This window comes from Doryrhamphus excisus, chromosome 2 (genome assembly GCF_030265055.1).
Source record: "Doryrhamphus excisus isolate RoL2022-K1 chromosome 2, RoL_Dexc_1.0, whole genome shotgun sequence".
NCBI lineage: Eukaryota > Metazoa > Chordata > Actinopteri > Syngnathiformes > Syngnathidae > Doryrhamphus > Doryrhamphus excisus.
Window position 1 is genome coordinate 31340953 of NC_080467.1, and position 13307 is coordinate 31354259.

Below are 13307 nucleotides of genomic sequence, written 5' to 3' on the forward strand. Positions count from 1 at the left end.
TGTATTCCATCCGGAAAGACTGGGATTACAACCCTAACTGATGGGATTATAGCGCCATCTGCCGGAAAGACTGGGATTACAACCCTAACTGATGGGAATATAGCGCCATCTGGTGGCCACATAATACAGCTGCAACTTTAACACAGTATTAAAGAAATCAAGTAAAAAAAATACTTGGATCCATGGACCAAAATATGTACAATAATAATAATAATAATAATTGGAGAGCAAGTAATATTTTAATGTTTTATAATTACAATGTGATGCTGGTCTTAAAATGATACAATTATGGTATATTGTGTAGTATTTTAGTATTTGTACTTTGCAGTCAAACATTTCATAATATTGTAAAATTTCATAATAAGACTAAAAATGACAGTGTCATGCTATTTATGCTTAATTTTTTTTCAACTTTACTAAAATGTTATTTTCATAATATTTCAAAATATTGCAATTTTTTTTTTCTTGTTAAATAATATTTACAGAATTTATTTCCGACCCCAAAACAGCGGTGAGCCGCATGTTGGACACCACTGTAATAAGTAATAATAATACGTGATGAAGGCAGTTTTTTTCAGGAAAAAGAACAATTTATTCCACATCAGAAAATACCTGTCAATATTCATATTTTTTTGAGGGGGGGGGCAGAAAAGAAGGAAGGGGGGGCGTTCATCTCAGGAGGAAAAATAATTAAAAATAAAAATAAAAAGCCCATACACACCAAAAAAAATCACATTTCCTGACAGTTTTCCGCAGATTTTTCCCATGTCAGCGCTAACTTTTTGGAATATCGGGAATTCTAGAAAAATCGATACTGCGGTTGCTAATTATCCTCAATCTTCCTTCCTGGCTGACGAAGCCGATTGTGCACGTGGACGTTTTTGTCAGTGGCAGCTTGAAAAAAAACAAAAAAAAATCCCCAATCCCAAAACGGGATCAAAAGCTGTTTGTCGTTGTCGGAACGCTGACGTTGCGCAACGTTGACGGACGCCGAAGGGAAGTCGGCGTCGCTTTTTAAAACGACCTTAACGAGGATCTGACACCCGCCCCGGGGGGAACGCTAACCGCTTTGTTGGGAGGCCATTTTGGAGTGGACTTTAAACTTGAGCAGTAAAGAAGAGAAGATAACCAAAGTGTGGATGGGAGTGGTGCTGTTGCCATAGCAACCAGGATGCAAACAATTGTAAAATCTTCCCCAAAACCCAAAAAAAAAAAAAAAAAAATTCACATTAAATGTGCTTCCAGTTCATCATCATCATCATCATCATCGTCACCTTCAGGCACTTCCTGTCTTCAATAGAAGCGCTTGTTCCGTTCCTGCCTCTTCTGGAACACCACCGCCCCCACCACCCCGCACACCACGATGCCCAGCAGGGCGCACAGCAGCAACAGGAAGACCTTCCATCCCGTGAGAGGTGTTCCACGGAAGTTTCCCGTCGGATCGTCGATGTTGTCTGGGGAGCGGGGAAAAAAGCATGTCGGTGAGGGACGGGGACGGGGTGGGGGGTGCCGAGGGGATTAGAAGTACTGGGCGGCGCACCTTTGGGCGACTTGAGGAGGCCGACGCTGGGCTCGATCTTGGTCCAGTCCAGGCTCTCCTCCTCGGGCGTGTGTTCCACCATCAGCTGGTAGAGCTTCATGGAGATGATGTCGTGGTTGTCTGGAACGTCATCGTTTGTTCTCGGAGTTTTACACCATTTTTTTCGCTCAATATTTTGACATTCTTGGAATATTACTGCAAATTTTTCATTTTTTGGGGGGTCTCAAACATGCGGCCCGCGGGCCAAATGTGGCACGCAGGACACTAGTTTGAGGCCCCCCGCCTTGATATGAAAGTTTAATGTTAGCGCGACCGGCGCAAGTTTGATATGGATGCTGTATAGCGGGGGTCTCAAACATGCGGCCCGCGGACCAGATGTGGCACGCAGGACACTACTTTGAGGCCCCCCGCCTTGATATGAAAGTTTAATGTTAGCGCGGCCCGCGCAAGTTTGATATGGATGCTGTATGGCAGGGGTTTCAAACATGCGGCCTGCGGGCCACTAGTTTGAGGCCCCCTTGCCTTGATATGAAAGTTTAATGTCAGTGCGGCCCGCGCAAGTTTGATATGGATGCTGTATGGCGGGGCAAACATGCGGCCCGCGGGCCAAATGTGGCCCGCAGGACACCAGTTTGAGGCCCCCCGCCTTGATATGAAAGTTTAATGTCAGCGCGGACCGCGCAAGTTTGATATGGATGCTGTATGGCAGGGGTCTCAAACACGCGGCCCGCGGGCCAAATGTGGCCCGCAGGACACCAGTTTGAGGCCCCCCGCCTTGATATGAAAGTTTAATGTTAGCGCGGCCCGCGCAAGTTTGATATGGATGCTGTATGGCAGTGGTCTCAAACATGCGGCCCGCGGGCCAAATGTGGCACGCAGGACACTAGTTTGAGGCCCCAGCTTTGATATGACAGTTTAATGTCAGCGCGGACTGTGCAACTTTGATATGGATGCTGTATGGCAGGGGTCTCAAACATGCGGCCCGCGGGCCAAATGTGGCACGCAGGACACCAGTTTGAGGCCCCCCGCCTTGATATGAAAGTTTAATGTTAGCGCGGCCCGCGCAAGTTTGATATGGATGCTGTATGGCAGGGGTCTCAAACATGCGGCCCGCGGGCCAAATGTGGCCCGCAGGACACTAGTTTGAGGCCCCCCGCCTTAATATGAAAGTTTAATGTCAGCGCGGACCGTGCAAGTTTGATATGGATGCTGTATGGCAGGGGTCTCAAACACGCGGCCCGCGGGCCAAATGTGGCACGCAGGACACCAGTTTGAGGCCCCCCGCCTTGAGATGAAAGTTTAATGTTAGCGCGGCCCGCGCAAGTTTGATATGGATGCTGTATGGCAGGGGTCTCAAACACGCGGCCCGCGAGCCAAATGTTAGTGCGGCCGGGCCAAATGTGGCACGCAGGACACTAGTTTGAGGCCCCCCGCCTTGATATGAAAGTTTAATGTTAGCGCGGCCCGCGCAAGTTTGATATGGATGCTGTATGGCAGGGGTCTCAAACATGCGGCCTGCGGGCCACACTAGTTTGAGGCCCCCCGCCTTGATATGAAAGTTTAATGTTAGCGCGGCCCGCGCAAGTTTGATATGGATGCTGTATGGCAGGGGTCTCAAACACGCGGCCCGCGGGCCAAATGTGGCCCGCAGAACACCAGTTTGAGGCCCCCCGCCTTGATATGAAAGTTTAATGTCAGCGCGGACCGCGCAAGTTTGATATGGATGCTGTATGGCACGGGTCTCAAACATGCGGCCCGCGGGCCAAATGTGGCACGCAGGACACCAGTTTAAGGCCCCCCGCCTTGATATGAAAGTTTAATGTCAGCGCGGCCCGCGCAAGTTTGATATGGATGCTGTATGGCAGGGGTCTCAAACACGCGGCCCGCGGGCCAAATGTGGCACGCAGGACACCAGTTTGAGGCCACCGCCTTGATATGAAAGTTTAATGTTAGCGCGGCCCGCGCAAGTTTGATATGGATGCTGTATGGCAGGGGTCTCAAACATGCGGCCCGCGGGCCAAATGTGGCACGCAGGACACCCGTTTGAGGCCACCGCCTTGATATGAAAGTTTAATGTTAGCGCGACCGGCGCAAGTTTGATATGGATGCTGTATAGCGGGGGTCTCAAACATGCGGCCCGCGGACCAGATGTGGCACGCAGGACACTACTTTGAGGCCCCCCGCCTTGATATGAAAGTTTAATGTTAGCGCGGCCCGCGCAAGTTTGATATGGATGCTGTATGGCAGGGGTTTCAAACATGCGGCCTGCGGGCCACTAGTTTGAGGCCCCCTTGCCTTGATATGAAAGTTTAATGTCAGTGCGGCCCGCGCAAGTTTGATATGGATGCTGTATGGCAGGGGCAAACATGCGGCCCGCGGGCCAAATGTGGCCCGCAGGACACCAGTTTGAGGCCCCCCGCCTTGATATGAAAGTTTAATGTCAGCGCGGACCGCGCAAGTTTGATATGGATGCTGTATGGCAGGGGTCTCAAACACGCGGCCCGCGGGCCAAATGTGGCCCGCAGGACACCAGTTTGAGGCCCCCCGCCTTGATATGAAAGTTTAATGTTAGCGCGGCCCGCGCAAGTTTGATATGGATGCTGTATGGCAGTGGTCTCAAACATGCGGCCCGCGGGCCAAATGTGGCACGCAGGACACTAGTTTGAGGCCCCAGCTTTGATATGACAGTTTAATGTCAGCGCGGACTGTGCAACTTTGATATGGATGCTGTATGGCAGGGGTCTCAAACATGCGGCCCGCGGGCCAAATGTGGCACGCAGGACACCAGTTTGAGGCCCCCCGCCTTGATATGAAAGTTTAATGTTAGCGCGGCCCGCGCAAGTTTGATATGGATGCTGTATGGCAGGGGTCTCAAACATGCGGCCCGCGGGCCAAATGTGGCCCGCAGGACACTAGTTTGAGGCCCCCCGCCTTAATATGAAAGTTTAATGTCAGCGCGGACCGTGCAAGTTTGATATGGATGCTGTATGGCAGGGGTCTCAAACACGCGGCCCGCGGGCCAAATGTGGCACGCAGGACACCAGTTTGAGGCCCCCCGCCTTGAGATGAAAGTTTAATGTTAGCGCGGCCCGCGCAAGTTTGATATGGATGCTGTATGGCAGGGGTCTCAAACACGCGGCCCGCGAGCCAAATGTTAGTGCGGCCGGGCCAAATGTGGCACGCAGGACACTAGTTTGAGGCCCCCCGCCTTGATATGAAAGTTTAATGTTAGCGCGGCCCGCGCAAGTTTGATATGGATGCTGTATGGCAGGGGTCTCAAACATGCGGCCTGCGGGCCACACTAGTTTGAGGCCCCCCGCCTTGATATGAAAGTTTAATGTTAGCGCGGCCCGCGCAAGTTTGATATGGATGCTGTATGGCAGGGGTCTCAAACACGCGGCCCGCGGGCCAAATGTGGCCCGCAGAACACCAGTTTGAGGCCCCCCGCCTTGATATGAAAGTTTAATGTCAGCGCGGACCGCGCAAGTTTGATATGGATGCTGTATGGCACGGGTCTCAAACATGCGGCCCGCGGGCCAAATGTGGCACGCAGGACACCAGTTTAAGGCCCCCCGCCTTGATATGAAAGTTTAATGTCAGCGCGGCCCGCGCAAGTTTGATATGGATGCTGTATGGCAGGGGTCTCAAACACGCGGCCCGCGGGCCAAATGTGGCACGCAGGACACCAGTTTGAGGCCACCGCCTTGATATGAAAGTTTAATGTTAGCGCGGCCCGCGCAAGTTTGATATGGATGCTGTATGGCAGGGGTCTCAAACATGCGGCCCGCGGGCCAAATGTGGCACGCAGGACACCCGTTTGAGGCCACCGCCTTGATATGAAAGTTTAATGTTAGCACGGCCCGCGCAAGTTTGATATGGATGCTGTATGGCAGGGGTCTCAAACATGCGGCCCGCGGGCCAAATGTGGCGCGTAATGTTAGCGCGGCCCGCGCAAGTTAATAGCTATCCTCCCTATCTGTGTGGAAGTGGTAAGTTTTTGGCTATTTAAGTTGAAAGGAAATAACTTTGAAGGCTTTGAGTTTGCGAGTTAGCATGTGTCTCAGAGTTTGAGTTTGAGACCCCAGCTCTATACTGTTTGTGAGTATCAAAAATAAACAGTGTCTCCATTATTAATGTTGGTCACCATCCAGCAAATGTTCAGGCTGCTAAGTACCGACCGTGTAGCAATCGACGCCAAATTGTTGTCACGCACCTGAGAGATCACCCGTGGCCGCCGATGCGCCGAAATAATACCCCGTCGGCAGACGAACGCCTCCGATGTCGATACACTCCTTCCACTCGTTCTTGTCGTCCACATCCAGCATCACCTGCAAGGGGTGGCGACACCGCGTCAAGGAAAAGGGGGCGGGACTTGACACATTCGATGTCGTGATACGGTCATACATACGGTCAGTCGTCCTTTAGAGTAGCGTATGGCGAGGTAGGTGTCGGTGTCTCTGTTGCGGATCTCGGCCGAGCAGCCGCCCAGCTCCGACGAGCGTCCGTCTTTGCCGTGGTCGTAGCTCAGCGAGCCGTTGTTCACCATGGCCGACACGTACGGGAAGGAACGCTGTGGGGGGGGGGGACAGGAAGTAGGACGGTGAAATGAAAAAAGGTGAGCGGTGATGACGCCTGGGTGAAATTTCAAAGAAAAAAAAAAAAAAACGAGCGTTCCCAGGTGACATGCAAGCCTGACCCCTGGTGGGTGTAGGCGGTACTGGAATGGGAAGTGCCGGGAACGTCACATTGGAAGGAAATTCCAAAACTGGATGAAAATGGAAGGATCTGTTGATTTCTTATTAGTCATAAGGCTTCTATTCAATTCCTGACCTTTGCTACTTTGCTAATTCTTCCTTGTTTGATTCCCTGCACGGCGCTAAAGTGGTTAGCGCACAGACCTCACAGCTAAAAGACCAGGGTTCAATTCCACCCTGTGTGGAATTAGGCTAGGTACCTCCAAGGTTGGCTGCTAGGTTATTATTAGCGACTCCAAATTGTCCATAAGTATGAATGTGAGTGTGAATGGTTGTTTGTCTATATGTGCCCTGTGATTGGCTGGCGACCAGCCCAGGGTGTACCCCGCCTCTCGCCCGAAGACAGCTGGGATAGGCTCCAGCACCCCCACAACAGTATCACTCGGATACTGTGAACATCCAGCAGCAACACAACATTTTTGGCATGACTACTATTTTGAACTAGAGCTGCGCAGCGGCCGAGTGGTTAGCACACAGGCTTCACGGCTAGGAGACCCGAGTTCAATCCCACCCTCGGCCATGTCTGTGTGGAGTTTGCATGTTCTCCCCGTGAATGTGTGGGTTTTCTCCGGGTATTCCGGTTTCCTCCCACATTCCGAAAACATGCTAGGTTAATTAGCGACTCCAAATTGTCCATAGGTATGAATGTGAGTGTGAATGGTTGTTTGTCTATATGTGCCCTGTGATTGGCTGGCGACCAGTCCAGGGTGTATAACCTGCCTCTCGCCCTGAAGACAGCTGGGATAGGCTCCAGCACAGTAGAAAATGAATGAATTAGCACTGTTCCTGTTTCCTGGCTTTATTATCCTTTTTTTTATCTCCATTATGCTTTTTCTTGAGCTTTTTTTTGTGTGTATTCCGTCTCAGGGTTCATGACTGACAATCGAGCGACAACGTGTCGAATTTCCGTCAAAACGTGACAAAATGAAGAGAATGTTGACAACAAACGATGGAAGCGTTTACGCTTCATGACAAACATGGCGGCTCCATGGCAACATGCTAAGACGCTTCACAGCATGCTGCTTTCACGGGACAAAAAAAAATTATATTAAAAAAAAAATAATAATAATTTTTAAATCCCTGTCAGCATGCCGACCACAGAGAGCCGAATCGGCACTCACGTCAGCCGAGTCGTCATTAGAGTACGTATCGATAAAAACAGCCAGGCCGTGGAAGAGCGCGTTGTCGGAGAAGACGGGCCCTGCGGAGAAGAGGAGGCGGGGTCAGTGGCGAGGGCGGCACGCTGCCGACACTTACGTCCATGCCGTGCAGGTCGTTGCGGAAGGTGTCCAAAAAAACAGCCAGGCCCAGAAAGCGATCCTGGCTTCCAAACACGGTGCCTAGGAGTGGAGGCAGAGACTGGCGTGGGTACTTCAGGGACAATGGGGTAAAAATACAATCTCTCGACTAGAAACACATGTGAAGGCAACCGCAATGTACCCCCACTGGACGTCTCCTGCGTTGTGGGTGACAGTGAAGGTGCGCCACCTAGTGGAGAAGGTGCTAAATGACACGTGATAAATACAACATAAACCGGAACCCACGTAAACAAAATTCCACTGGAACCGTTTCATCAAAGTTCAATTCCGGAATAAATTATTCTGAATTTACTGCTCTCGTCAAGTTTAATCATGTGACACGCAGGTGAAATACTCAAACTTACCAGCATGTACTTTGTCTTTCGTGTACCAGAGAGCGATGCCGTCGCCGTGGAGATTCTTCTTGCCGAGTCCGTGGACTTTGAAGTGGACGTGCATCTCCCAGTCTTTGAGGTAACAAGGCTGCGCCATGCGACAAAAGGCTTGATTAGAACGTCGACATATAAACGGTACAAGCTATTGTTAAGTCAAAGGGGAGTAAACGGAGTAAATTTGTTCACTTCCTGCTTTTTTATTTTGTTTTATTTTTTATTTTTTTTAAATTTTATTTTATTTTATTTTTACTACTATTTTTAATTTTTTTTATTTGTACTCTGTTTTTTTTTGTTTTGGGGGGTTTTTTGTGTTGTTTTTGTTTTTTATTTTTACTTTTATTAATGTTTTTATTTTATTTTTTATTTTATTTGTACTCCGGTTTTTTGTTTTTTGGGTTTTTTTGTGTTGGTTTTGTTTTTTATTTTTATTAATTTTTTATTTATTTTTTTAATTTTATTTTTACTACTATTTTTATTTTTATTTATTTTTATTTGTACTCTGTTTTTTTGTTTTTTGGGTTTTTTTGTGTTGTTTTTGTTTTTTATTTTTATTTTTATTAATTTTTTATTTATTTTTTTCATTTTATTTTTACTACTATTTTTATTTATTTTTATTTGTACTTCCCAGTTCCACATGTCAAAAAGGAGTAGGAAGAAGCAAAGCTTATTAAATCCTACCCCTCCATCTGGTACTTTTACAATCACTAACTGTTACATTTGTTCACTTCCTGCTTTCCTAATATAGTTGAAGTTTTTTTTTTGCTTTTTTTTATTTTGTTTTATTTTGTTTTTTTGTTTTTTAATTTTATATTTTATTTTTACTACTATTTTTATTTATTTTTATTTGTAATCCCGTTTCCTCCCACATTCCACAAACATGCTATGTTAATTGGTAATGGTTTTATTTCATTTGAGCTACAGATGTTACATTTGTTCACTTCCTGCTTTCCAAATATAGTTGAAGTTTTTTTATTTAATTTTTTATTTAATTTTGTAAAATCATATATATATTTTTTTTTTTTTAATTTTTTTTAATTTATTTATTTTTTTTTTAATGAGTTCTTAGATCCTTGATGTCCTGATGATGTTCCTGGTTTCCTAATATAGTTTAAGTTTTGTTTTTTTTATGTTTTTTTATTTTTTTTTTATTTTTTTTGGTCAAGTAGGAGGTGATATGACCATCCAATGACATAATCGGTACCGTAGTAACTGTATAGTGATATATATAGCACACCACGACTGGTTCAAGACTCTACATGATGTGCTATACATGTCACTATATCACATTTTCACTTTTATTGTTTTACCAACAAACTTACATTTAAAGAAGTCAAAAAATTAGAGTATACAAGTACTACAATTCATTTTTTTCTTTTGTATATCATTTGAATACACTGATTTACAGCATTTTGGTGACTTTTCAAGCTCACAACAAAGCTAGAATGACACAACCGTCAACTTTTGTGGCTCACAAAGTGATCCGATGCAGAGTATAATCTTCTCACCACGGTATTCCATATGGATCCCTGCTTGCTCCTCTCATCCGGGGTGAGTCTCACGTACGAGCTGGTCACCAAGGTGCTTCCAGAGAAATCCCACTGGCTGGACGGGCTGGTACCCACTCCTGGAACACAACAAACAAATAAAAGCGTGACACATTGAACACGTCAAATAGGACATAATTTGTATTTAGGTCTTCATATTTAACATTGTATTGTTCCCATTCGAATAAACATAACCAGGTCAAGTCACTCTGATGTTTATTATCTCAGTAATACACATATTGCACAAAAATATTGCTTTTTTTGTCTTTGAGCTCAGGGTGCGATTTTATTGCAACATAAAACTGAGTAATTAAAGAATAACAACAAAGTGGCTTTCAACAACGCTATGTGCCTACATGCGCTATTACAATTCCATATTATCCACTTAATTAATAATACTACAGCCAAGTATATGGAAGATAAATTAAAAACACATTTAAAGTACAACCTAAGGTAGCTTATTGAGATAAACATTATAAGCAGTTACCTTGGTATGGTTTCATTAACGAGTGCTCTCTTTTTAAATGTTCCGCGTTTCCGTCCGTAATGTCGCTACACGCCAGTCGAAAAGTGAATATAATAAAGAAACACGCATAGCCGCGAAACATTTTAAAACTCTTCATTTTTGTGGTAAATGTCCGCAAGAAACTCTTCAAAATAAGTCACTTGCTGACTCCAGTAACTGGTCTGTCCGTGTACTATTATCTTCCGGTAGGAAACCACAACCACTACAAAACAGTCCACGATCCCAAGTCTTTGCTTCATTTAACATATGAACATAAGATATTAATTCGTATTTTTATGCTTCTAAAATTATAATACAATACGGAATTTTTACGTCTCAATATGTAGATTAAAATTCAAAGTTTACGAATAATTTATCATGAAACGAGATGTGATGTTTTCACGTTTCTGACCGGAACAGAATTTTGACACGCATGCTACGTCGACCAATCAGAGACACGCACATCGCAAATTAAGCCAATGGGGGAGGACTTGTAGTTCAAATATTATCCACTAGATGGCAATAAATACGAGGTTAACAAACACAGTAGAACCAACTGCAAGTAGTCACACTGTAATATAATTTAAATAAATTACAATTATATAATAATTATGAGTAACACACATAATTGTAAAGTTATAAAATTTTTCAAGAAAAAAAATGCACATCAGTGTTGTCATATAGGTGAAATTTCTTTACATTTTCCAAATATGTCAACTTAATTCTTAAATAATGTTTGTAAATTTTCTTTTGGTAATATTATGACTTCATTCTCATAATATTATAATAACATTATAATCTCATAATAATTATGATATATTATAATTAATAATAATATATAATAACTATATAAAATATTATATTATTATAATATTATAATCTCATAATATATGTTTTATTATATTTATATATTTTTTCTTACTGTATATGCATTTAATAATAGTCAAGCACTCTCCCAAATGTATACAGTGGTGTGAATTTTTTTTTTAATTTAATAGATTTTTAGTTTGTCACACTTAAATGTTTCAGATCATCAAAGTACTTGAAATTTTTATTTTATTTTTTTATATTTTTTAATTTTTACTAGTTTTGGGCCACCCTTAGCAGCAACAACTGCAATCAAGCGTTTGTGATAACTTGCAATGAGTCTCTTAGAGGTCTGTGGAGGACCGGCCAAAACTGTTCCATGTTTTTGCTATTTGTGGCTAATGGCTCTCGCTGTGGTTTGCTGGAGTCCCAAAACTTTTTCACACAGGGTTTTGATTTTTTTTTCTCTTTTTGTAAAAAAAAAAATTATTTAAAAATTGAATTTTATGTTCAGTTGTGTTGTCATTGAGTAATATTTACATTTATTTGATGATATGAAACATAAAAGTGTGACAAACGTGCAAAAAAAAAAAAAAACGGCTCTTGCTGTGGTTTGCTGGAGCCCCAAAATTTTTTCCACACAGGGTTTTGATTTTTTTTTCTCTTTTTGTAAAAAAAAAAAAAAAATTTAAAAATTGAATTTTATGTTCAGTTGTGTTGTCATTGAGTAATATTTACATTTATTTGATGATATGAAACATGAAAGTGTGACAAACGTGCAAAAAAAAAAAAAACAGCTCTCGCTGTGGTTTGCTGGAGCCCCAAAATTTTTTCCACACAGGGTTTTGATTTTTTTTTCTCTTTTTGTAAAAAAAAAGTTTCATTTAAAAACTGAATTTTATGTTCAGTTATGTTGTCATTGAGTAATATTTACATTTATTTGATGATATAAAACATGAAAGTGTGACAAACGTGCAAAAAAAAACAAAAAAACGGCTCTCGCTGTGGTTTGCTGGAGCCCCAAAACTTTTTCACACAGGATTTTGATTTTTTTTTTCTCTTTTTGTAAAAAAAAATCATTTAAAAACTGAATTTTATGTTCAGTTGTGTTGTCATTGAGTAATATTTACATTTATTTGATGATATAAAACATAAAAGTGTGACAAACGTGCAAAAAAACCCCAAAAAACAGCTCTTGCTGTGGTTTGCTGGAGCCCCAAAATTTTTTCCACACAGGGTTTTGATTTTTTTTTCTCTTTTTGTAAAAAAAATAATAATTTAAAAACTGAATTTTATGTTCAGTTGTGTTGTCATTGAGTAATATTTACATTTATTTGATTATATGAAACATGAAAGTGTGACAAACGTGCAAAAAAAAAACAAAAAACAGCTCTTGCTGTGGTTTGCTGGAGCCCCAAAATTTTTTCCACACAGGGTTTTGATTTTTTTTCTCTTTTTGTAAAAAAAAAAATCATTTAAAAACTGAATTTTATGTTCAGTTGTGTTGTCATTGAGTAATATTTACTTTTTCACACCACAAGAATACACAAACCTACGCAGAAGAACTGTGGGAAATACTTCCTAAAGTTCTCCCGGGACATTTTTCTACCTCGGTCTTTGCCAGAGACACTCCATAAATGTCAGTCTGAGTCCATTTTGTGGCTCACCACTTTTCCCCCGAACCGCAACAACGCAGCCTGATAATGATTTTTATTGCTTTTGCGAGCAAGATTTGAAGATTTAAGCCAGGGCTTAACTATGAAGGCATTTCTAAAAGGTTAGCCACGACTCTGTTTGTGCGTGTTTATGCAACAATGCTAAAAAAAAACGAAAATACCAACTCAGTCGGGTCGATGTCATGTCGAAAAAGAGATAAAAAGCTTTTTATAAAAAGGTTAAAGGTTTTTTTTTTGTAGTGACCCCCCCCGCTCCCCCGAGCAGGAGGGCATGTTGCCGTGTCCAAAGTCAGTGAGGCTCACCGCCATCTGGATTCATCCGCGCCACATCAGAGGTCGGCCATCTGACGCCACTTAGACAGATGCGCAAACGAGAGGAGGAACCCGAACAACATGTTTGGGTCATTTCTCGTCAGGCATTGGTGGCCTCGGGGTGGGGGTGGGTGGGGGGGTTGCAGACGCCAGCTTGTGTCTGGACGGGCATGAATTTAATCACGCAGCCACTGGGGGCGAAACGACGGCAGCGTCCTTTCGGGATCAACCTCGGAAGTGGTACGGTGGAAGGATAAGGCGTGGTTACCTGGGGGCCACTCATCAATGTAGGAGTCAATTGTAGTACAATAAGATCATTTAAAATGTCAACATTGTATTATAAAATTGGTTATTATTTTAATAATATTACTCCGTGGTAGAGGTGACAAATGATGTATGATTAAATTATATTCAAACCAAAAATGTAAATAATAAAATAACAATCATTAAAATAAATACAAATAATCATTTTAGGG

The 13307-nt window shown here is 43.2% G+C and overlaps 1 protein-coding gene across 2 annotated transcripts; it reads right to left on the reverse strand.

The window, feature by feature from the left end:
- Positions 1-1149: 1149 nt before the first annotated feature.
- Positions 1150-10250, reverse strand: lman2 (lectin, mannose-binding 2). Of its 2 annotated transcripts, none has more exons than XM_058064732.1 (8): positions 10019-10250; positions 9493-9611; positions 7958-8075; positions 7416-7495; positions 5949-6110; positions 5754-5868; positions 1541-1660; positions 1150-1454 (listed from the first exon to the last, which is right to left on the reverse strand). In XM_058064732.1, exons 1-8 carry the CDS (start codon positions 10152-10154, stop codon positions 1294-1296), a joined length of 1011 nt encoding a protein of 336 aa, XP_057920715.1. In that variant the 5' UTR covers positions 10155-10250; the 3' UTR covers positions 1150-1293. The 2 variants fall into 2 exon arrangements, with proteins under 2 accessions (XP_057920715.1, XP_057920714.1); XM_058064731.1 differs by lacking the exon at positions 7416-7495 and adding an exon at positions 7552-7634 and having other exon boundaries at positions 10019-10249.
- Between the last annotated feature and the right edge of the window lie 3057 nt (positions 10251-13307).

What these genes read in the sequence shown, in the direction of transcription:
- lman2 (XM_058064731.1), bottom strand. Translation starts at nt 10,154, where the DNA reads ATGAAGAGTTTTAAAATGTTTCGCGGCTATGCGTGTTTCTTTATTATA. An exon ending in GTTAATGAAACCATACCAAG is followed by an intron (nt 9,612 to 10,018) that starts GTAACTGCTTAT and finishes GTTGTGTTCCAG; the next exon opens with GAGTGGGTACCAGCCCGTCC. An exon ending in GGCCACGGGTGATCTCTCAG is followed by an intron (nt 1,661 to 5,753) that starts GTGCGTGACAAC and finishes ATGACGTTCCAG; the next exon opens with ACAACCACGACATCATCTCC.